At 39.8% G+C, this 25,429-nt stretch overlaps 1 protein-coding gene across 1 annotated transcript in view; it reads left to right on the top strand.

Moving 5' to 3' along the window:
* Nucleotides 1–25,429, top strand: part of KIAA1328 — a gene marked incomplete at both ends in the record, with an annotated part of 171,574 nt that overhangs the window by 142,039 nt on the left and 4,106 nt on the right. The window contains one exon of the mRNA XM_080637342.1: nt 1,018–1,105. Within this exon, the coding sequence (XP_080493468.1) occupies nt 1,018–1,105 (88 nt within the window). The remainder of the gene's footprint in view (nt 1–1,017; nt 1,106–25,429) is intronic.

Here is a 25,429-nt window from a genome sequence, read left to right as displayed (position 1 = left end):
AATAACCAAACCTCATACTGGGCCATAATAGAAAAGTTCTGGTCATCAGTTTGATGAAGTGACATATCCCCTCTGATCAGCTCTGGTGAGACTGCATCTCTAAGTGCTGTGCCCGGTTTGGGACACAGTGCAAGAACATTGACAAGCTGTAGGAAGTCCAGCAGAGGCAACCAGGAAAGTCACGGAGTTGGAGCATATGACTGCTAGGAGAGCTGAGGAAGCTGGTTGCAGAAGTCATGCAACACAGATGTTCTGAGTTCTTCAGGTACCTAAGGAGAGGGTGTAGAGAAGAGGGAATCAGACTGTTGTTGGGAGTCATCAGCAACAGAGCGATGGTGAAAGTTACAACTCCAGAAATTCTGATCAGCTATACAGCAAACATTTTTTGCTGTGAGGATGGTCAAACACTGGAACCAGAGAAGCTGCCCATGGAGGTAGGTTCACTATCAATGGAGACATTCAAAACCTAACTGGACAAGTGCCTTAAACCTGGTCTAGTTGGCTCTGCTTTGAATGGAGGATTCAGCTACATGACCTCCAGATTTCACCTTTCAACATAGAATACTTTGTTATTGAGGAGTTATTGGGATAGAGGAAAGAAGGAGTGGACAAACACTTTTATTTTATTGGAAGAAAATACTGTTACAGGGGTATTAACTTTTGGAAAGTTAGCATCTTGTAGCATGTCATGAGAACTTCATTTGTGAAACAAGCTGGATCCTGTGAACCACTATACGAAATGATAACAGTACAAGTCTGTCAAACTTTGGGCAGCAAGATGGAGGCTGTATAGTGTGACTTACTCGATAGATTTGATTCTCTGTGATCCTGAAATGCATGCTATGGGCATTACTGTCAGCTGGTAAGTTCTCTGATTGCCGTTTCACTGTATATATGACACTCCAAAAGTGTTGCAGCTTTTAGTCCCAGTGTTCTGTAATAATGCAGAATCACAAAACATCTGTCTAAAACTTACTAGCCTCTGATAATGTGGCTTGTCTTCACTTCATTCCACAGGGACAACTTCAGGACCTAGGAAGGATGCAGCTACATCTCCCGTGCTGATAGGCAGCAGCACATCCCCAGTCCAGCATGACGTTTCACGGTAAGTCACTAGGTAATCTCTGGTTTAAAATTCTGCAAACACAACCATCAGATTCTCCTAGATGCACGGAAGTGGCTGAATTTCTATGATATTTCATACTAGCACGAGCTGGATAATACAAACCAAAAACTAAAATATCCTGTTGACATTTATAGTAAGCCTTAAATTACTTGTTAGAATAAGAAGAGCAGGAATATGCCAAGTTCTAACATTTTAATTTTACTTAGATTTTGAACAGAAAGTATGTTATGTTCCAAGTCCTGACACATTAAATACATTTGTAAATAATTTGAATGGATGGTGTTAACCTCTGTTAGATTTTAAATCCACTTGAAGTTCTTAATCCCCCTGTACTTACCCCCCTCATATTTTATCAAATGGCATTTCTTTTAAAATGTTTTGTACAAGAGTTGTTTTATGTTTAATGACAAGCAACAAAATCACATTAAGTCAGCAATTCCTGATTATACTATATATCTGCGCTAAACGCACTGGAAAAGCAGCATTATCACTTCTGCTCCAATGAAGAAACAGAAAGCTGCATTGTTGTTACACTTAGGAAATGAAAAACAACTTGCCTTCTTTAGGCAGGATTACAACTGTAGCAGTGAGTGCCTAGAAAAACAGCATACAATCCTTGGTTTTCGTTATCATAGCCCACATTTTCTCATAATAATATCTTTAGTTAAACAACAAAGTAAACAGAGGCAAAGGTATGAATTTGCCATGTTTTACACTGCTGGTTGGATGATTTTGTGCAGTGAGATGACAAAGAATGTATGACCATTCTTAGGAAGAGTTAAATGTTTCTTGGAAAATGAGAGGGCTTGAGTCAGATTTAATCTTGTCTTGGCCCAGTGGGCTAGGAAAATGTATGCTTGATATCATCCCTGTATTCTTGGCAGCAGCTGGCAGTTTATTTCTATCTTCTGAGAAAACTTGCAATATATAATAGGTGATAAACTACTATCAATATTGACAAATTTGTACTTACTTGCTATAGAAACACTTCTTTTTTTCTTCTGAAGGAAGGGATGGTAATTCTGGGAGGATTTAAGAACTAGGATAGATTGTGCTCTGTTTCCCACATGTAACTGTATGTTTAAACCCATAGAAACTACAGGATTGCCTAAGCATTTCTCTTAAAAGCAAGGGTTACCTTTGCAGGGTGGTAATATCAGATAAAGAGTGTGTCAAGGTATTGCTTGATACTGTCTAATAGTGATAAGTTGAAATTCCATTCAAGCACTGAGGAGTAGATATAATTATTCACATCATACACAACTGCTCAGAAAAAGGAATTTTATTCAAGAGGATTGATGGTCCATTCTTTTCCACAGAGGGGAGTAAAACATTTGTTGAAATATGCAGTTAGAAATCATATCAGATAAAGTGATCAGTAAAAGGAGTCTGATTAGCTGTCATCCTTAAAGGTTTATTGTACCAGTTGATGACAAATTGTGAAAAATTCTGTATTTCTGGGTGCTGTCTTGCATGCTTCCTTGCTTTCTTTCTCTCTGTTGGTGCTGTAAGTATAATTGACCAGTTTAAGCAGCCATGTTGTGCTTTCCCTTACTCATGGCCTTCTCTAATTGAAAATGGTAAATGGACAAGTATTTCTGTGGAGACCTAAAGCTGATCCTATCCTTCATCAAAAAACCTGCTTGAGCAGCAGGTCAGTCTCAATTTATCATGGAATGGTAATAAGCTTAGACTGCAGGTTTAACTAACTAAATTAATCAATATTGAGAATTATTGCTGCTTTTGTGCCACTAAAGTTAGGTTTGTCAGCATGTTAGTTGTAATCTGTGATTCTGGGGAGGGGGAGGGAGTTAACAGCTTAACCACAACGGTTGACCCGAGCCTGAAACTTACAGCACAAAGCCCTAGCCCAAGAGTGAATTTATTTATTCAGCAGTACATGTAAACCTAATTACTTCTGACTGTTTAAATTTATAGAACTAGATTCAACTCGTGTTTGTGCCAGCTTTAACTAGCACGAACCCTGGCACCCGGCAGTAGCAGCAATGGAAAGCCTGCCAGGGAGAAGGTGTTGGAAAGCGACAGAAGCTCCCTGCCAGCACGAGGCATCAGGGTGCTCGCGCAGCTTCTGGGGAGGGCTGGCTGGATAAGCAGGCATGACAGGTAGAAGATGCGATGGCTTGATAGCCTGTCTTGGCAGTGCTCGACTGGAGGCTTCAGTGTATTACAGCTACCTCCTGCTTGAGGAAGAATCACTGCAGTCCTACTTTCTTCTCTGTCTTGGAATGAATCATGTCTGGGACAAGAAATATGTGGCCCTAGAAGGCAAAAGTGTGTGCTTTGAGAGCCTTAGTCCTAGATCTGTAGAAGGACCAGACTTGCAGAATGAGTGTGCAGATAGTTTCAGTGATGTCTCTGACAGAAAAATATCATTTCTTTATCTGGCATCCTTAGTTGACCTAATAGTGGACTTGTTTGCCCATCATGCTTCTACGCATAACAGGGTAGATCTGTTATGCTAAGTGTTAGGAAATACGATACTGCTTTTCATAATACAGCCAAGCATTGCATGTTTGATTATCCAGTGTTCTTAAGCCAATGTCTACACCTGCATGAGCCCCTTGCAAATATGTTCACAGCAGGTCTGGAAAGCATTTCCAGTCATGTACTTATTTATACAGACCAGAGCCCATATAGTGAGGGTAAAAAAGACTCCCACAGGCAAGGTTGGGGTTGTGCAAATTTGGAAGAATAAGTTTGTTCCTTACCCCTAAAAGCATAATTCCTCTTGACTATTTAAACGTTACCTTTTTGGTGATTTGGGATATCTTTTCATAACTGTTGTTTGCCTAGAAGGAAGACTTGGTTTTGGCTGTGAGTTGGAAGGGAGCTGGAAAGCGGGGGGTAGTGGCATTTGTACGCTTTCATTTAGTAAGGAAGTAGTTTTTACGTAAACTGGATCTTACCTTGGGTATAATCAGGTACTGATTTCAGCTAGACAAGTGTTGTGCTGCAAAACAGAAATGAGACTGCTCTAAATCAAAGTATTAAGCTATTTTTTTTTCTACAAAAATGTTATAAATTGTGGCTTTTGAAAGACCATTTAATTTGATTACAGCTCTGGTGCAATTGTCAGGCTCTCCCCACGCAGAAACAGTTGTAGTGTTGAGTTTGGCACAATAAGCCCTATAACACTGCAGATAATCAAGCACTTAAAAAGATACTAGCAAAGGTTGTTCTGCTCACCATGGAAACAGATAATTCTCCTGTAGCATTTTTCACTTTGGGCATCTAAGAAGTGAATTTAAGAAGAGTTAGGTAAATTAAGGAATTGAGTGATAGTCTGGGATTTCAGCATTAAGCCTATGTTGTTGCAGTTTTAAATCAAGAGCTTTAATGCTAGCTGAATGCATTGTCTTGGAGTGAAGTTTCTTGTAGCCATTAAAATAAATGATTTAGAAGTTCCTGCAATATGAATACTATATTCGAGCTATATTATTATCTGTTAGACTACAGTGGCCTGTTGGAGTTTTTATACACAGATTGTAATGTGTAAATTTGTGTTTAGGGACATTTTAAAAACAAAACTATTTACCCAATTGCCCAGCATATCTCAGGCGAATGTGTATTTGGGGACTTTTAAGCAAATTAATATCTGATGTAAAATATAATGTGCAGAGTTGTATACTTAATAATGCACACTGGAATAGCCTAGAGTAGATCTGTTATGCTGAGTGTTAGGAAATACGATAGTGATGAGATTTAAGCTTTTGCCTTACATATGTGGTGGTTGTCTTTCAGATCTGTGCATGTTGGATGCTTAAATACGGTTCTGCTCTTAAGATGATACAATGAAGTTTCTTCTAGTGTAGAGTCTAAGCAAGCACTGCAAAGAAATAGATACTTTTTTTTTTCCCTTAGGATCAGATTCCATTCGAGATTCAAAAGGAGAATGAGGAAGATGATGATGAGAAAACTTTCATTCCAGATATAACTTAAGAACATTTAAAGGCATTAAAAGTTTGGAGTAGAGTGGTGAGTTAGGTGGTGAATGTGTTAGGAGACGCAAGTTTTGCCTTCTCCCTGAGAAAGCCAGCAGCACAAAAAGTCCAATATAGTTCCATATTCAAGTGATAAAACCAGATGTTGGCAAATTAATCTCTCTTATTCACAGTGTAGGTTGTTAATTGTTCTCTCTGCTGGCTGTCGATATAATGTGAAATTTTCATTCCCCATTCAAGATGGAAAAAGTTGTGGCTGAAAATGTTAACATTTGCATTTTTATTTGTTGATTTATTTAAAGGACAGCCTCTCTTACAGCAATCCATCACTCAGTGACACCCCAAATATGAATAATGTATTGTAGACTTGTGGTTACAATGTGTAATAAGTGCCAGAGACGGCAGAAGAATGTTAACTATGTTGCAAATGTAATATTTATCGACTCATAGTTTATTGCTTTTGAGGTTCAATAATACTGACCATAGGACATTAATATCACTTATCTTGATTTTAGTTGGGCACCTCTGTATGTAGAAATAAACCATCTTTCTTATACTTGCAAAATAAATGTGAATTTTACAGTGCTTTGTAAGAAGTGCATTGTAGGTTTCTTTGCTTACTGCTCACAATTCTCCTTTCCTGCCTTCTCGTTTGCTTGTATCTGACATTGATCCCACTCCAGTTGCCTGAGCACCTCAGCATTCTTCTAGAGGTTTTATTTGCTGGCTGCATTATGACCTTGTGCCTCTGATGATGTTTCAGCCAGGTCTCTCTTCCTGTTAAAGACCAGTATGGAAAAAGACTGTTAGATAGTTTTCTCATGCTTCTATCTGAAAAGACAGTGCCTGAGACGCTAAAACAGAGATATCTTCTCTCTTGGAATGGCATGCACAGGAAATCTAATTCATCTCTCTTTTAAAGGATCATGGGTATCAGAAATAGAAGTGTTTAATTAGGTCAACAGTTGTTATTGCAGTCATGGCATTTATTTGCAGAGAAATTTTTAATCAATGAATAGAAATACATGAGAGCAATTTTGGAAGATTAGTATTTAAAAATCAGTGGATTTAAGAACTAGAATTTTCTTAATAGTCTGTGTAAGAAAAAAATTTGCAATGAGGCAAATAGAGTAGCAAGTCAATCAGTAGTAATCATTCCTATCTTCGGTACTTGCTCCAGAATTCTGCTTCAGAAACTGATACAGGCTGGGCAAACACTACTCCTTATCTATGCTGTTCGGTTATGACCACTCAAAGCTTTGAAGTCGCAGGGGTGAAATGCAGATGTGAACCCAGGACTGGGATCAAAACCAAATTTAACAATGGGAGATTTCAAGCTTGTGTTGAAATCAGATTTCACCTGTGAAGCCTGGCTCTTGGGAAACTTGCAATTGGGTTCAGCCATGAAAATTATAAGCCTTGATTATATTTTGTGTTGTAGACATCATGTGAATTTCAAAATGACATTCTGTATTTACATCTGGGGTTATCAAATTTAACACATCATCAGCTTCTTTTTCTTTACTGTGTGTAACAGGAACACCTATTTGTGTTAAAGCAGCCTACCTAATAGCTGCTTTGCGATAATAGTTTTGGTGTGTCCATTGCTGACAATGAGAAAAATCATATTGGGAAATTCTGTCTTGGAATGCAAAAGGATTAATGTTAATTAGCAACTGTTGGCTGTAATTGTCACCCTCATTAAAATGCAGAATTATGTATTTCTTAGTTATAAATAACCTTTCTAATTGTACTTGATGTATGCCAGTTTAATCAAAAAGTACACTTGCAAACAGGCAGATATTTGCATTAATCTAGGGCTGGATCTCTGAGTCTTTTTTGATCGTCTTTCATTCCAAACTTGACTAGTTGGGGGAGGTCTATTACAGCTACATATCCTTTGCACATTTATTTTTTTTTTTCAGCTCTGTGGATCTGACAGGATTTTGTATTAAAATGAGGGGAAATGTCTTCTGGGAATGTTCAGTGCAACAGAAAATGTGTCAGTTTTGAAGTAGTTGGCAAGGTTTCCATCATTCAGTGGTATGACAATAACTTGATTGTAGTTTGAAAGCAATAATAAGCAAAGGAAAATAGAGAACAAATCATATTATGAAGCTGACTTAACTCTTTATGTCATTTTCATTGTTATCTTAATTACTTTTTTTACATTCCCCCCCCCCCCTCCTTTTGCAGGTTCTCAAATACTGTGTTAAATCTTAAGTGAATGTTGGTTCACTGGTTGTAATTCCTGTTTGCTCTTACAATCACATCAATGAAAGCTTAGTCTCAAAATATTTTCTTTTAATATATTTCAAATTTTCAGGTTATTTCTGTGCTTTCCTTTACTCCTTTGTCAAAAAAAAGTGATTTGCCTGTCTTTTCTTCCTGCACTGATACTCTGAATGCTCTGCATTGTAACTTGGAATTACTGTGATGGCAATTCCTACAGAACCTGGCAAGTTAAGACTAATCTTGGTTTTCCCCTCTTCATCGTACTCTAAGGAACTGTTCTGCATGGTTCTCTTTGTAGCAGTGTGGTCACTTCTTTGCTCCTTCTCTTTCACAGTAATCTCCTCTTGGGTTTTGCGAACATTTTGTGAGGCGGAAGGACTTGATTAGTGCATACAGAATAATCACATCTTAAAGAAGCCATTTTCACAGAAGAAGTCTGTTGGAATAGGATGAGGGGTGATGGTTATAAACTAACAGATGGGAGATTCAGGCTGCATGTGAAGAAGAGATGTGTTACAATGAGGGGGGTAAAATCCTAGCAGAGGTTGCCCAGAGAGGTGGTGGATGTACCATCCCTGGAGACATTTAAGGCCAGAGTGGATGTGGTTCTCTTGGCAGTCTGATCTATTTGAAGATGGCCCTGCTGATTGCAGGGGGGTTGGATCTGATGACCTTTGAGGGTTACTTATAACCCAGACTATTCTGATTCTGTGGTTCTGTCATACTTACATATTAAAAAACAAGCCTTCTTCTCTTCTTCACCTACACAGGATTTTCAGGCTGAAAACTCCTTAGGGCAGGATCCTGGCGCAGTACAGCTCTGTGCTTAGTTGCTCCATGTAATAACGATGATTAACGGTGATGCTGAAGTATAGTTAGGGTGGAATTCATCTTGTTTATCATGAGACAACTGAGCTAGTTACCCTCAGCTCCTCTTATGGTCGATGACTTATTCTAGGATCAGCTAAATCACCTTTTGGTGATACCTGTCGTACCGTGTGCTGTAAAATAAGCCTCGAGTAATGCACAATGACACCTTGTTCCTCTTGTAGCTGAATATGTGGAACCAAAATAAGTTGTTTGTCATTCATACTTTGATTATGGATTGGAGGCACATGCAAGGCTAACCTGTGTGCTGCATGGTCAGTGCCTTGATTATTAACACAGTTTTAATGCTTGTGTGATAAATCAAATGGGAGGTACTGAATGCTCTGGGAGAGGGAGTGGATATTTATGATTGTGAACATACAGCTTCTTCCTTATTATCATGTGAGCTTGTGATATGGTAATGAGTTTAATAAAAATTGTGGTGGGGGAAGGCTGGAAAGGATGGAAGTTTGACTGCTTTGGAGAACCCTTTTTATAAGTGACATGAAGTGTAGCCACCTTATAACTCAAACTTAGGTGACCAGGATACTGCAGTGTCAAAGGTCTGGGTAGGACCACATCCCGTTTCTGCTAGTCAGTCATACTGTGCACCAGGAGATGGTCTCAGCACAGTCATAGCTCTCTTTTCTCAATTATTTCCAACTCATGAATTGCCTACTTACAGAAGAGATTCTTGCCTCTATTACCTAAGGACATTAACCAGCTTTTTATACTATTTGATTTGCCCCATTTCCAATTTTAATGTACTTTTTTCCCTTCACGATATTCTAATTCTCTACCTCAATAAAGACCTCTGGCTTCTGTTTTTACTATCATGAATAACACAGTATCAGCAGTGAATGCTGTCTTGTTATTTATCCTTTCTCTAGGCCACTTATGAATGCATTAAAGAATTCAGCCTCTAACAGATTTCTGTGAGGCTCCACTGGTGACCTCACTGGCCACTTTATAGCAGACCAATTTAATGTTTTCGCTTATTTCCTGTCTTTTAACCAGTTATCTGGATAACCAGTTAACTATTTTTAAACCAGTTAATGGATTTTCCTCTTAGTTTATGGCAACTTTTAAGTCTTTGGTGATAGATTTGCTGGGAGGCTTTTGGAACTTATAGACTGTATTTTCTTTTTTTGGATGCATAATACTTTGAAAAATATAACAGAGGTCCCCCATGAATTAAGACTTGATATAAAAACTCTGCCAATATGTCAAGCTTATTGATTCTTTATTATAATTTCTATCAGTCTGCTTGCTCTAAACATCAGATCTCTTTATTTGTAGGTTTCTGCATCATTCTAGATTGTTCCACTTAAAAAACATTTGCCTGGGAACTGAGGCAGTTTTAGGCAGTTAGTTACGTGCTACAGTTAATAGTTCATCTATTTCATACCTGAGTGCCTTCAGAAGTTTGAGTGAGTACCAGCTGATTCCAGGAATTTATTATTGTTCATTCATGTTGATTTGTTCTGTAATTTATTTATACAACACTTCAACTTGAGACAGGCCTCTAGCGTGTCCTCTGTGGCTTCAGTTAACCCTACCTTAACTCTGTGGCTAAGTTCCTTCATGATGAATATTGGTGAACTCATAGGGCTTTTTTGCTATGGCCTTGCCATCCGTATGTGCTCCTGTATAACTTTTATCTCCTCTTGACTTTAACAGATACTCAGGCTTCCTATTTTTCATATATTTAAAGTGGGATTTGTTATTAGACCTTATGCTTTTAGCAGGATAACCCTTAGTCTTTGGCTGGAATTTATTGTGTGGTTTGGTTTTGTGAGGGTTTTTGGTTGTGGGTTGGTTGGTTGGTTTGTTTTCTTCATTTATCAGTTTGTTCTTTGCAGTTTTCTTTATTTGGACCTGACTGGCCATTAACTGACTCCTTTACTGTTCCACTTAACTTGTATGACTCCATTTCATCCTTATGATGACTTTTCTATTGGTTCTATTTCCTTTTTTGGAGCCCTAGTATGCCTGTTAGACAAACGTATGCCATTTGCAAACATTTTTACCCTTTTAACTCCCCCTTTTTCATTCATTTTTAACAAACTTTCTCATTTTTATATTATTTTCACTTCTGAAGTGAAAGTCTGCAGTGGCAAATTTTTGCTCCATAGATGTGTTGAATCTATATACTCTTTGGTTGTCACTTCTGAGCCGTGTAATGGACTGTTCTCAGATGCAAGAGCAGTTTTGTGGAATGAACAACACAACAGACTCTTCAGCTTGAAAAAGAGGTCACTAAGTTTAGGATGCTATTAAAACTTCATAAAATCAAAAGTGACATGCAGAAAATGAGTAGGGAATGATTCTTTATTGTCTTGTCTGTTGGATAAACTGGTGGCCATCAGACAGAATTGTGAAATGGCACATTCAGAGCATGCAACATTTAGATAGATACCAGAAGTCCACATAGCTTGCATCCTGAGTTCTTATCGTTACTGTGTTCTTAATTCCACATATTCCAAGATTGTCACTGCAGTTTTCTCTAATTTATACAGCTTTTTAGATAAAGTCATCCATGATATATGGATTATAATAATGGTTTTTAAATAACTACATGTTCATATCTTAACATCTTTAATATATTTCTGATGTGGACCCGAGTATCTGGTTTTAAGTCTCAGTCTCATAATATTACATATCTGGAATTAAATAGGACATAATAGCAGAAGATTTGGGCCCTGATTTTTCCTGGGTAGAGCAATGAAATAACCAAGGAATCTTCCACGTTTGGGTAGAATAACTCATTGCAGCATTTCAGTGTAAGAATATTGAACTGTTTGGTACATTTTGATTTTTTATAGGCTTTCTGGCATTACTTTTGGGAACCCCGAATCATGTAACATACCTTCTAGTTTTCTGAAACAGACTAAAGAAAACAAAGAGTTGATGGTGTAGTGCCTGGTTACATATCTTTATTCAAGCTTAGTGCACTGATTTTTACTGTAGTCATGACATTCTTCTCTTCCTAGACCAAATTTCCTTCTTGAAAACACATGCAATTGAACATTGTTAAGTTTGGCTTTGTGGTGGGCTGTGATTAGAGCACTGAAGTTCTCTCTTCAGCATTTAGATAGTCTTAAAGGAAAACAGTATCCCTTTATTTTTTCTTTTAAGCATTTATTAAATTGTGATTGCACTTAGCATTTAAATTTCTCAATGCAATGTATGTCTGGCTCCCAAGTAATTTGGGGTCATGTATGATAATTTTGATCCATTCTGTGTTGTTTATGAGGTGGTATTTCATCTATGGCCCTGTGAAAAAAAAAAAAAAAAAGTGTTAGACTTAATGCGCTGGGAGTGAAATAATTTGAAAACATAATGGAAAAATAAATATTTAACTGAAAATAATAATGTATCTTTGTTTCCTGCCCTATACAAAGTTAGCTCTGTTTTAATAATGGTGCCTTAAGTGTTATTTTATTTTCCTCCTTTGGTTCTTCCCACCTGTAGAGGTGGATTTTGGTTTGATACGTAACAGCTGGAGAATATAGTGAAAATGATCTAGTTGAAGATGTCCCTGGTCATTGCAGGGGGTTGGACTAGGTGACCTTTGAAGGTCCCTTCTAACCCAGACTATTCTATGATTCTATGAAACAAATTGCTTTTAAGATTATTTTTAATATAAAACCCAAGATATTTTAGAGTATTAACATATAATTTATGTATTTAAAACCTTTTAAAAGAGATTCTCAAAGCTGCTAATGCCATTGTACTTTTAACTTTCATTTTTTGCTTCATCTGCATCAAATCATCTTTTGCTACTTAAAACAGAAATTGGCTTTATTGAAACATTTCAGTTCTGATTATTTTTTAATAAAGATGAAGAAGTCTAACCTAATGAAATCACTGGAATGAAATGAGAAAAGTTTAAAAAATTAATAAGCTGAAGACTTGAAGATTTTATTAAGTCACATTTGGCTGTATGTTTCTCTGTGTGTACCATCTTGAATCAGTAGGGTGAAAAAGATGCCGTGTAAGGAATGACCTCGGCACCCTTAGTGACTTTTTCTGTTCCATTTCCAGAAGGGCTCCTGGAAATGCACTACCAATAGTTCTTGTGTGTGTAACACTGCCAGTGATCACGAAGCCTTGGTTTGAGATGAGCAGTAGGACTGAATTCAGATTTTCTTTCTCCCCATAGTTCAGACCTGTAAATACGTTTTGCAGAATGCGTGCACCTCTGTCAGTCAGTCTGCCAGGTATCTGTGAGACATCATAATGTACAAGCAGCTTTATGATCTATGAGAATATTTCATACTCAGAAATAAAATGCTTCCTGCTTCCATGCAGGTGATCAGATAATTCAGTGTTGCACTGTGTAGGTGTATTAGTAGTATAAAACGTGCGGTTTGTAACTTGCTTTGCAAGTCTCGAGTCCGATGTGGCATGTTCTTTTAATATAGTGTCTGTACCCCACTCTGCATGTGGTTCTGCCTGGAATATTTCAAGCTCCACTCTTATTCCAATGACCTTGTCCTTGCTGATGAGCCTATGTTCTTCCAGCACTGCCTTTTCTTTTTACTGTAACAAGTGAAGCAATTCCTAGAAGGACTTTAACGGTGCTCCAGCTGCTGCTCATCCCAGCTTCTGCTTGACTCTGTTAATTGCTCTGTGCATCCCTCTTCTTATCCATATGCTTGGAATTTGGAACCTGCATATCCATCTCATTCATAGGCACAAACCACCCTAATAGGAGAGATGCCCTTTCTCTCCCCTCTTCCTTGCCAAGTTCAAATCTCTTTCAGTCGTCTTTTTCCTATCTCCTAATAGCCTTTCAACATCTAGATTTCTAGGCGTGAAAGAAAAGTGTGCTTTCTTAACTCAGCCAGCGGTGACAGCCGGATACCACTGTGATGAGCATCGTAAGGAGCGTTTAGATCTCTAGAATGTATGAGCCCATTGTAATTATCCATGCAATTTTCTTGCTTTCACTCCTTCTGTTTTGTTATGAACTTTTTAGCAGCAAACCATTTCTACCAGTGCACAAACCGTGACATCACATGACATTGACTTTACTCAAACCAGAAGATTTTTGTGCCAAGGTTGTATCTTTGTATCATTACTTCATTGTATCTCTGTGAAAATTTTAATTTCACGCCCTGCGGACTTCACTGTCTCTGTGCACTCTGCTGGTGTTGTTGCATATAAGGGTAAGTCCCTGGGTCACATTCATTTTGTAGTGTGGTGTTTTGGGTTTGTTTTTAAAGTAAGAGTTCTGTTTCCTTTGAGAGATCTCACTGTGAGGTTAGCTGGGGATTGCTGCCAGGAAAATATTTGCAGGCTTAAAGTGAAGATACTGTGAAAATATTTTTCCTAAGTTTCTTACAGTGTGGCTGTGATCATCTTTTTTGGGGAAAAGAAAAAAAGAGAAGTGTGTGGCGGTTTGTGCTATGATGTATTTGTATATGAATAGATGCAAGTGATTCGGTAAAATGTGTGGGGATGAGAGGAAAAACCCATGTTCAAATATGTCATCAGGTTTCCCATATATTCTGGTTTTAATGAATTGCAAGCCTTTCTGGGCAGAAGCCCTTGGTTAATGTTTGGATTGATTCATGGAGATTCCTGGTTTGCAAGCACTGGCATTTTAAGCTTCCTTGGTTGTACCATGCCTGTACTGTATGGATAAGTCAGAGTCCAGTCCTTGCTAGTCAGTCCTTGCCCTTTTGACATATGCTGTCCATGAGGTTTAATGTGTTGATGACGGGAAATAGCCCACTATGAAGTCATAGGATAGCTGAGGTTGGGAGGCATCTCTGGAGATCATCAGAGTAGGGTCAGCTGGAGCAGGCTGCTCAGGGCTGTGTCGTGTCATGTTTTGAATATTTCCAAGGATCGATATTCTGCGGTCTGTCTGGCCAGTCTGTCCCAGTGTTTAACCACCTACATAGCAAGAAAGTTATTTTACTTCCATTTGAATGGAATTTCTTGTATTTCAGTCTATGTGTCTTACCTCTTGTCGTTTCACTGGGTACATCTGTGGCTCCATCTTCCTTCATTCCTTAACCAAGTATTTATTCACAGAGATCACTCTGAGCTGCCTTTGCTCCAAGCTGAACAGCTGCAGCTCTCTCAGGTGTTTCTGTCATGTCACTTACTTCAGTTCCTTACTCATCTTCATTGCCCTTCACTGGACTTGCTTGAGTGTGTTGTACTGGAGAGTCCAGCACCAGACACAGCAATCGAGCTGTGTCCCACCAGCACTGAGTCAAGAGAAAGCATCGCTTCGCTCAATCTGCTGGCAGTGCCAGGCTTTGCTGGCTTATGTTCAGTTTTTTATCTACCAGGACAGTGAGTGTCCAGGTCCTTCTCTGCAAAGCTGCTTTCTAGCCAGTAAAATGTGGCATGTGCTGGTACTTGGGGCTATTCTTCACCCTCCCCCCCAGTGCAGGACTTCATGGTTCCCATTGTTGAATGTTGTGAGATTCTTGTGGGCCCATTTCTCCTGCCTGTTGATGTCCTTCTTCGTCCACTTTCTGGCCCTCCTCAGGCTCAAACATATTCAGAAGAATAAGAGAGTGAGACATAGCATCAGTCTATTGAGCAGTTCAGTGCCCTGCCTTATTTTGTAGCATTATCAGTGACCTTATGTAGTTTCTAACAGGAACATGGACTGTCCACAGGTGTATGGTTATCGAAAAGCAATCCTGCGGAGCCCGAGATCGTCTTTTCTAGTTACTGCTGGGAATGAACAAACTAAAATTTCACTTCCCTGCCCATCTGTTCAGCAACCGAAAGCAGGTAATTTATCTCAGTGGGACACCTACCACCTGTGTAAATTCTTTGAAAGAGGTGGTTAGCGTGTGATGGCTACAGCCAAGGGACACCAGGCCTCAGCGCCTTGTACTCCGTGCTTTACTGCTGCTTTTTTCTGTAGGGTGCCTTCTAACTTCGTACTTGCACAGTGTCAAGCCTATTCAGTGCCTGTGTCCCTATGAAGCTTACAACAACTCTACCCGCTTTGCCACACGGCTCTTGCCAGCAGTTGCCCCTCTTTGACATGCTAAACCAGGCACCACTGGCATGCTGTACTTTTTTTTACAGCTACTGTTTTATCTCGGTGTCTCCTCTTGAATTATGTATCCTCATCTTTGATGTATGAAATCTCAGCTGATTTAAAGATTACCCCAGAGAGTTCAGCACACCTGGAAATGAATGGAGCAGCAGATAGTCCCAACCCTTCCACACAGAATGCCGAGGAGGAAGTTTTACAGCAGTTGGGTACTGGAATGCAATTTTTATGAGAGCGTTGTTTCTTCATGTAAGGTCTGTGCCCAAGCAATCAATACCTTGGGATGCCAAGTATTTCAGCTCAGTTGCAATGTTTCTTCTCATACAAATTGGAGTAAATTCTAATAAAGAGAGGCCAAAAGGGAGGTTGTGGGCTGTTTTGGAGCAAGGCATCAAGGGTTTCACTAGATAAGGTACCCAAAATCGTGTGTGTCTGTCTCTGAGAGGTGCATGGAACAGAGCAAGTGAATGCAAATCTGGCTGAAAAGCAGTTGCTACCTGATGTGAGGGTTCTGTATAGTTATAAATGAAAAAAACCAAGCAACTGAGCATAAACTACACATAATGTCAGCAAGATGCAAAATCACAAGGCATGTAAAGCTTAAGTGTTGCAGCATACTTCAGTTTCTTCAGTGGGTGTTGTCACTGTGCTCCCTGCAGAAACTGGACTTCACATGAGCTGCAAGATCCTATTCACTTGTTTTATGCTAACATAGCTAGCATAAAAGATGATGACCAGGTACTATGTCATTAGTATTAACTAAGTGATACCAATTCAAAGCTGACAGCAACAAGCAGAGCTCAAGTTTGTGGTGCAGTCTGTCCAGAAAAAATGGGCTTTTTTGCAAGGCAAAGTATATCCATTCTCTGTATTTTGACTGTTACTATATCTTAGTTTTAATCCTCTGGATTTCTAGACAGTTTCAACGTATTAACTCCTCACCACACCATCCTGTAAAACGTCCTTTTCTCTGCTAACTCTCCTGCTACGCACTGAGAACAGCAAGACATTTTTTCCCCTAATAAGTGTAGTTTTCAGAGTCAGGCATCTGACTGAACACTTTCTTCTTACTACTTGGTGACTTCTTCCCTTTCTGTTTTCTGCCCTGTTCTTTACCAAAGAACGGCTAGTACAAGCCCAGGGGCTATCGTCATGGCCTTGCTGTCCGAGGGATCAGGAGCTGGGAGATGTTTGCATGTACATCTGGAGTGTAATTCTGACTGATGGGTTCTTATCATGTTTGCCAAGTCCATCCATCCAATTGTCTATTTCTGTTTTGAAGACCAGGCATCCATAAAGTTGAAAACCATGTTGTATTTTTGGAATCTGAAATTTCAGACAATGCATTTATGAATTATTTATGGAGGAGTGTGTTTTCAGTAATGTGCAGCATAAAATGGAATGAATGCATATCCATACTTGCCCTGAACTCTCCAAAGTACATGCTAATAAACAGAATGATAACCTACCATCACTTCTGCCCTTTAAGATTTACAGTGCAAGCACTTTTTATGTGGTTTAATTCAAGTCAGTTTGTCAACTTAAAGCTCTAGTGTTTTGTTTTAAAGTACAACTTGATGAGTGATTTTCCATTGCTTAAAGAAACCTAACAGCTTCTTCCCCCCTATTTCAACCAGAGTTAGTGTCTGTAAATTTTTCTAGTCATGCTGGCATACAGCCACTCTAAATTATGCTTTAATTCACAATTAGAAGAAAGTGGCAACTGTGCAGAGCAGCAAACCTTTCATTTAAAATGGCCATTATACAAGATCATGATTCTACAGAATGATTAAGATATTGAAGAATAATTAAGATATCTTCAGGGTTTTGGCCATTTAGAAGTGCTGGGCTTATTTAATTTTTTTTAAACCTCCCTGGAACAGCTTTTTCTGTAATGACAGTAATACAGAACTGGGTATTATCACAACTTGGTGTTTACTGGTATCTGAATTGTCTAATGGTAACTTATTTTCACTGATATAGCTGACAGGGCACAGATAATTAAGAAACAGAAGAATCTGAGTGCTAGATTTTGCTATTAAACACTCCATGCCACAGCAGAAGAAATTAAGCTGACAAGCAGGAGAAGAAGAATCATACAGATCCACATGGAAGAGCTGGTGTTTAGGTACGGCAATTGACTGTATGTAAAATATTTCACCAGGAGAGGAAAAAAAGAAAAGCATAAAATAAATTATTTCCAAGCATCTCATTTAGAGGGTGTGAAAAAGAGAGCTTGCAATATCTATTCACCCCGACACAACAAATGGCAGCAGGCAGGGAAGAAACCCAGCCCCAGTGAACCAGTGGCAGAACTTCCATTGGCTTCCATGGGGTCACGATTCCCCCCCAATATATACTTAAAACTGCTGCAGTCCGATTTTGCTCCTCTGCTCAGTGAGGTTTTAAATCTTGCATGCCTAGTAGCAGTTCTTGCCACAATGGTTAGAAAGTCAATGAAAGCTCACAGTTCAGTAGCTAAATGACAAGTTAAGAAACTTTGGAATCATAAAATGGTTATAAGTGCTTGACCTAAAACTATGCAGATCTCCCAGTGACTGTACAGTTGAAGCAAAAAGTTGATTTATTGTCTGGCAGGCTGGGAATTTGGACTGAGCTTGTGAAAAAAGATGGATTGCTAATCCATGTAAATGGTGATGGACTTTGCAAGCTGTATGTGGTAGGGTTTTTTTCCTCCTAGGCCATGCGTCTTATTGTTTTGTTCTTCCTTAGTACCCACAAAGTTGTAGACAGTGTACAGTGTGTAAGGTATTCCCAGCTTTGCCAAAAGCACACAAGGAAATAGAGATGAAACAGGGAAAAGATGTCAAAACTTTGAAAAAAAGACTGTCAAAGAGGAGGAGCAGAGTTGCACTGATTTACATATGCAACCCTTTGTCAGAGGCTTTAGTACATTATAAAAGAAAAAGCACAGTTTTAAAGATGATTCGTGGAATTAGAGTTTGCTTTGAGGGACAAGATGCTTGGGGACAAACTTGTAAGATTAAAAATTGAGAAGAAAGGTTGTTAAGGCAGGAGAGTAGGGGGATGAGGTATGGCAGGAAAGATGATGACAGCTTAGTTTTGGCCCAGAACAATAAAGGGTGAAGATCTTCCTGAAGATGTGCTGTGATGACAGAGTGCTTAAAGGGAATAAAAGCTAAGCGTGCTCTGAAGTGCAAAGTTATTATGTAATATCACAGCAGAATCAGGGCCCCAGGTGCTGTACATACACCAAGGTTCATTTTCTGATCTGAAGGGCTTTCAGACTTGATGAGACAGAGATGGGTGTGTGGGAGGGGAGGGAAGGACAATACAAACAGAGTGATTGCAGAGGTGGTTGTTAAACTCTGTGGTAGTTCTGTGGTTCTGTAATTTCTTTCTTTTGTACTAAAACTTCATTCTAAATTATTCTTGTCACTGGCAGATCTGATTTAAAAGGTTTCTTTACTTACCAGCGCTTGTGTCTTTGTTCACCCTCCCCCTTATAGAATTATTACAACTGCACTTATGCCAGTTCAGCTCCCTGCAGCCATACCTTAAAATAAATTATCTGGGGTGGGTATTTTTGCTGTTGCTGTTTTTATTTTAGCTACTAAAAGCACACAGAGGAAAGTATAAAATTAAGAAGCCCTTTCAGTTGTATTTGACAGGTTTGTAACATCGCAGCAGGCTCTGAACAGAAGTCCAATAAGGAAATAATAGAAAAAGCTTAGTTACCAGGAGCAAATAGGTAGGATAAGTGAGGATTGGGAGCATTGAGATGGAAGTGCAGAAAGGTGAGGAAGGCAGGTGTTGGTCTCTGACAACTGAATAAGTGAAAATGGCCTGTTTGTGTAGCAAGGAGGAATGAGAACAGCAGTAACTCCTATTTCAGTAATGACAGCTGGTTGGGTGCTATCATAGGTGAAGCCAGGGTGAAAACTGAGGAAGAAAAATCTCTTACCAGCCCTGCCTTAGGGCACAAGTTTTTTTAGATGCTGTTGCTGTATCCTTTAGTGCATTGGCTCTGCTTGGTATGCAGGTGGCCAGGGGCAAACCAGCAATGCTCGGCCCCTTTCAAGACCAAGTTCTCATTAGCTATTTACTACTGTTTATCACACTAGGGAGGGAGAGTTGTCCCATAATGCTGCCAAGCACAGGTCATTTTGGTTAGCAAAGGCATGATGTTGCTACTCAATTCTGCTGCTTCTCTCCTGTGCGAAGGCTGTAATCTCAGGTGTCGTTTTCCACAAGATTTAGTGATAACTGTTAGTAACCCCACAAAATGAGGCATGGGGCTCATAGGTGTTGTAGGTCTTGCAGCAAACAGCAGTGTGGTGTGGTGTGGTGTATCAATACATACAAATGAGAGAGGGACCTGCAGAGCCATGAAGCTGCAGGAAAAAGGCTGTTGTCACCTGAGTCTGTGCAGATAAGCATTGTGTGAGTGCTGGAGGAAGCTGATCTCCCTGCTCCTATGTAACCCCACCAGGTGAATATGATGCTCATTTCTCGGTGATCGCTTACTGGAAAGATACTGTCAAAGAATGGAGGAGCACGGCAAAAGCTGTTGGTATGCTAGAGGTATTGATTTATGAGGGAAGATTAAAATATATGTGGCTCAGATTGAGACTGGAGCAGAAGGGAGAGATGTAATATTGTTCAAATACTTTTTGAGTATTTGCACCAAAGAAAGAGACTGATTTATTAGTACGATGCCAGATCTTTAGCTATAATTAATAGTGTGAAGCTGGGAGGAGGAAAATCCTCTTTGTTTATCTCTAGCTGACTATCAGAAACGTGTTCTTGTTTGTGACACACACCTTTTCCTCCTACCAAACTCCCAAGCAAAAATTCATGGACCATTTGTGGCACTTTCTCTGTGCCACAAACTCTCCTGTTCTCCTCAATTGTATGTTATAGCTTTCCCACTGGACTTTGACTTACCTGTTTAGACTGCGTGCTCTTTTGGATGGCTCTTACAAGTGGTGGTAAAGTTGGTCCCCTTGATCCTGATCAAGGCCCTTTAGGTTATACCATAGCCTATAAATAAGTAATAATGTAGTGATAGTGTTAGATATATTTGGCTGTGGAATGGCTTCCCAAGGAGAATAACGAAAGGCTGATTGTTAGCAACGAATGTGAGGAAGCACACTGTAGGGAACGGTTCTTTGTCAGCAGGGAGATGGCTGGATGGTCTAATAAGTCTTTTCCTTCTCTAGGTTATGATTCTGTGAATACTGCTTCTGAGAGTTCTCTAAAAGTCTCTGATACTGTAAGCTCTCTATTATGTGGGTGTGGGTTTTACAGCACTCCGGGAGGCTCTTGCTAAGGACACTGTGTAAATATATTCTGTTTTACATTGTGTGATGTATTTTAAATAAAAGGCTTAGATCTTTTTTTAATTGCTTTGAAATTTTCTGCAGTCTGATCTTTTTCTTTAAGAATTAAGAAACTTTGAGATGCTTTTGGAAAATACAGACCCATTACAGGCAAGAAGTATGTCCTTACCTTGAGTTAGTTTAACTGCATATACAGCACTATTGAATTTGCCTCCTTCTGTATCCCACAGTGAAGTGTCTGCTCTGAGTCTCAGACTGGATGAAAATAAAATGGGAATCTTAGGCCAACTGGCACAATCTCTTTGTCTCTGTTTCTTGATTTAATCTTGTTCATTCTCTTGATGTTTCAACCTCAAGAATCACTCTTCTCTCTGTTCTTGTTTTGGTTTTGGCATCCTGAAAGTCAGTATGTGGGAATATCCCTCAGGAGTGTGTTTAGGTCGCTGAAGATGCAGTTTGCACATGAAAGACAGGGTCTGCTATCATAGAATTAACTAGGTTGGAAAAGACCTTTAAGATCATGAAGTCCAACCATTACCCCAGGACTGCCAAGGCCACCATTAACCTGTGTCACTAAGGGCCTCATCTACTCATCCACCACTGCCCTGGGCAGCCTGTTCCAATGCCTGAGCACCCTTTTGGTGAAGAAATTTCTCCTAATATCTGACCTCCCCTGGCGCATCTTGAGGCCATTTCCTCTTATCCTATCACTTGTTATTTGGGAGATGAGACTGACCTCACCTCACTACAACCTCCTTTCAGGCAGTTGTAGAGAGCAATAAGGTCCCCCCTGAGCCTCCTGTTCTCCAAACTAACCCACCTTACACTCTGGTCCCTAAGGAGTTCTTCATCACACTTGTGCTTCAGACACTTCTCCAGCTCCGTTGCCCTTCTCTGGCCCCACTCCAGCACCTCCATGTCTCTCTTGTAGAGAGGGTCCCAGAGCTGAACACAGGATTTGAGGTGCATCCTCAGCAGTGCCCAGTGCGGGGGGATGATCCCTGCCCTGGCCCTGCTGCCACACTATTGCTGGTACAGGCTAGGATGCTGTTGGCCTTCTTGGCTGCCTGGGCACAAGCTGCTCATGTTCAGCTCCATCAGTCAGCACGCCCAGGTCCTTTTCCATGAGCAGCTTTCCAGCCTCTCTTCCCCAAGCCTGGAGCACTGCATGGAGTTGTTGTGGCCCAAGTGCAGGACCTTGCTCTGATCCTGGTTGAACCTGATACCATTGACCACAGCCCATGGATCCAGCCTGTCCAGATCCCTGTGCAGAGCCTTCCTACCCTCCAGGGGATCAACACTCCCACCTAACTTGGTGTTGTCTGCAAATGAGGGTGCACTTGATCCCCTCATCCAGATCATCAGTGAAGATATTAAACAACACTGGCCCTAACACTGAGCTGTGAGAGACACCACAATGACCAGTCACCACTAGATGTGACACCATTTACCACCATTCTTTGGGAGCTGGCTTATGACCTTTCAGGGGATGATTGCAAAGTCAGCTGCTCTTTCTCAGCTTTCATTTGCTATCCAACTAGTCTCTTGCGTTCACTGGTGTTTTTATTGCATGTGAGCCAAATAACAGGCTGGTTAAAATCTGGGTTATACTCATACAGCTTGGAGGGAGAGAAGAAAGAATCTGAGACATCAGCTCAGACTTATGAATTGTGAATCCAGAAACCTGGTGACACAAAGAGGATCCAGTGAACGTAGTATGTGGATTTTCAGAAGGCTTTTGACAAGGTTCCACACCAAAGGTTGTTAAAGAAACCAGCTTTCTGCAGGATTGGAGGAAAAGTCCTTATGGATTTACTGCTGATTAAATGATAGCAGGCAAAAGTACTTAATGTTCATTTTTCATGATGCAGAAGTGGGGTACCCTTGGAGCCCACTGACCTGGTTCTTCATCGCTGACCTGGAGCAAGAAGTAAATAGCAAAATCTCCTGGGTGACGTAGTAAATTTGTGGGTTATACTAAGTTCTTTCAGATCGTTGAATGCCATGTCAATAGGAAGAAACTCCAAAAAGGCAGAAAAACTGAGTTAACAGAAGTGTAATTTGCTTTTGGTCTTTGCCTGTCATGAAAGACAGTGGAAGCTAGAGAAAGGTGCACAGGACAATTAATTTGATCAAGGAGAATGAAGCAGCTGCTATATAATGAGACCAAAAAGCTATGACTTTGGATAGGAAAAGACTGAGTAAGAAAATCAGGGTTTGCAAAATTGTGAAGCTAGTGGATAAGTTGGATGTGGCACTGGTTTTCACCAGATCCCACCACGTGGGAGAGACTAACTGCAGTCAATTCTTGCAAAGCACTTGATGGCACTAGCAGGGTTTCATATTAAAAGAAAACAGAAGTATGTCTTTCAGTAGTGATGAACTTCCTGTCACAGGGCATTGTGGAAGCAGCAGGTTGAGAAAGGAATTAGGCAAATTTATGGACAACAGGTTGGTATATGGATGTTGAAAGGCCAAGCCATGGAGGTGCCTCTAGCATCCCTAATAGTGGATGCAAGAATAAAGATGGCATGAAGTGGTTATGAGTATTTAATTTGAGTAGAGTTCTGCCCTTCACCCATAGAGCCTGCTTTAGCTCAGGGGTGGGGATCAATCATCTCAGCTGGTTTTTCCAAATAACCCCTGGTTGTATCACTAGTGTGATCAAAATCAAAAAGGGATTTGATATGCCTTATAATAACAATAAGCTTAGTTTCATTTTGTGTAAAATGGGTCTGTTCCCTATCCCTTGAATGTGTTTTTAGCTGTATTTAGCATTTCTAAAGTGCTTGGAGTCAGGCAGTGTTTTATGAATACAGAATAGCGTTAGGCTTTGTACTTAGGCACAATACTGTACCATATTTCAAAGCCAATTCATGTAACATTAGTAAATCACTTTGAACTTTATGTTGGAAATATAAGCAGTAGTATAAAAATAAACCTTTTTATTTCCTCTAGTATATACAGTTAAATAAAGTAAGCCTATACAGCTACTAATCTCCAAAAATGTATTGCCAGTATGCTTTGTTGAAATGCCATCACCTTGCAGAAGAGACATTCTGTGTGTTTTGTACACATTTATGGTTGGAAAAATAAATTTTCAGAGACTGTAAATGAAAAGATATCTCTGAACATAGTGATCAAATAATATCTGACACTGCTTGTTTAAAGAAATATACATATATCTCACCACCAGAATATTTATGACTCTAATAAGTTTAGTTATTTTGCCCTATGGGGAAATTCCTGCTCCTCCAAATATCAGACTTGTTTGGGGTTGTGCTGTTTTTTCATGAAGGAACAAATGATACTATTAGTTAAATGGGACTGCGCAGTATGAAAATACAGTAGTGTAGCTTAAAAATTGAACAGCATGTAAGAAATATAATATATTTTACCAGCAGTGGGAAATAGACAGACATTAAAAATTCAATGACATATCCCAAATATCTAAATAAATAAATAAATAAACATTGCTGTTCAGCCAATTGATGTGAGAATGCTCGGTGGTTACCTTCAAGAGCGCCATTCTCTCTAATATCTTGTGCAGTAATGAGTTCTGTGCATTACTTTTGCATAATCTGACCATTTTTTTTTTAGATACTGTGCATTGTGGGGCTGTCTGAACTCTGATTTCCTAGCAGGTTTTATTAGGAAGAATGCCAAGTGGTTTCAGGTGATTTCTCAGCAACTGTCCTGGGAATAAGTGGTGGTCTTATAGTTCCCAGAGCAACAGCCACATTTGCTTGTTTGTCATAAAAATGTGAAAGCCTTTCTTCCCATTCAATTTGGAAACACAGTGCAAAGTAAAATGCACGTGTAGATGTTCAGAGAGTTGCATTCCTGCTGCACAGGCAGTGAAACAGCAATACTGTGGAAGGAACGATTTGGGTCTATGCCAACTTGCTTTTATTTTTGTACTGTTTTCCTCTTTAAAATGTGAACCTTTAATGAGTTGTTCTGAATTGTAATGCTTTATGATGTTTCCTGTTACTTTAGTGATGGACTATGAAACTCCTTTACATTATAGAATCATAGAATCATAGAATGGTTTGGGTTAGAAAGGACCTTACGATCATCTAGTTCCAACCCCCTGCTATAGGCAGGGACGCCTCACTCTAGACCATGTTGCCCCAGGCTCTGTCCAGCCTCGCCTTGAACACTGCCAGGGATAGAGCATTCACCAGTTCTTTGGGCAACCTGTTCCAGTGCTTCCCTACCCTCAAAGGGAAGAACTTCTTCCTTATATCTAACCTGAACTTTCCCTAAAAGTTTAACCTGTTACCCCTTGTTCTGTCACTACAATCCCTGATGAAGAGTCCCTCTCTGGCATCCTTGTAGGCCCCCTTGAGATATTAAGAGTTTATAAACTCTATTACATAGTTATTTAATTAGGAGCCAATGCTGAAAGTTTCTAATAAAATCTCCAAAAGCACTTTAGTGGTGGAGGAGCCAAATTTCCAACAACCTGTGTTAATTGTACAAAGGAGAGAAAGGGAATACTGTTAACAGCACTGTGCAGTGCCTGGCCAGGAGGGGTTTAACCACCCAGCTCACAGTTCTGCGCTGACCCAGTTGCGCTGGCTTGATCCCAGTGGTACCTACCTCTCAATTCATTAAGGCTTCTCTCTGAGCAGTATTTGGAATTTTACCTTCTACAGTAAAAAAAAAGGTCAAACTTCTTCACTGAAAGAAGAGCTTCAAAGCTTACCTTGATCTCTCTACTCCCATCTCTGTCCTATTGCGCATGGCCCTGCCTTCCTCATGCTTTGTACACTAATTCCTTGTGTCCCTTCTCCAGGTGGAATTTTTGAAGACTTTATGATACTATCACTAAACTTTAGCTGTCCACATAGTTAGACTTCTAGCCCAAACCTGT

The sequence above is a fragment of the Psittacula echo genome (genome assembly GCF_963264785.1).
Source record: "Psittacula echo genome assembly, chromosome: Z".
NCBI classification, from domain to species: domain Eukaryota; kingdom Metazoa; phylum Chordata; class Aves; order Psittaciformes; family Psittacidae; genus Psittacula; species Psittacula echo.
The sequence above is the reverse complement of the archived record's forward strand: the minus strand, read 5'-3'. Positions and strand labels throughout refer to the sequence as shown.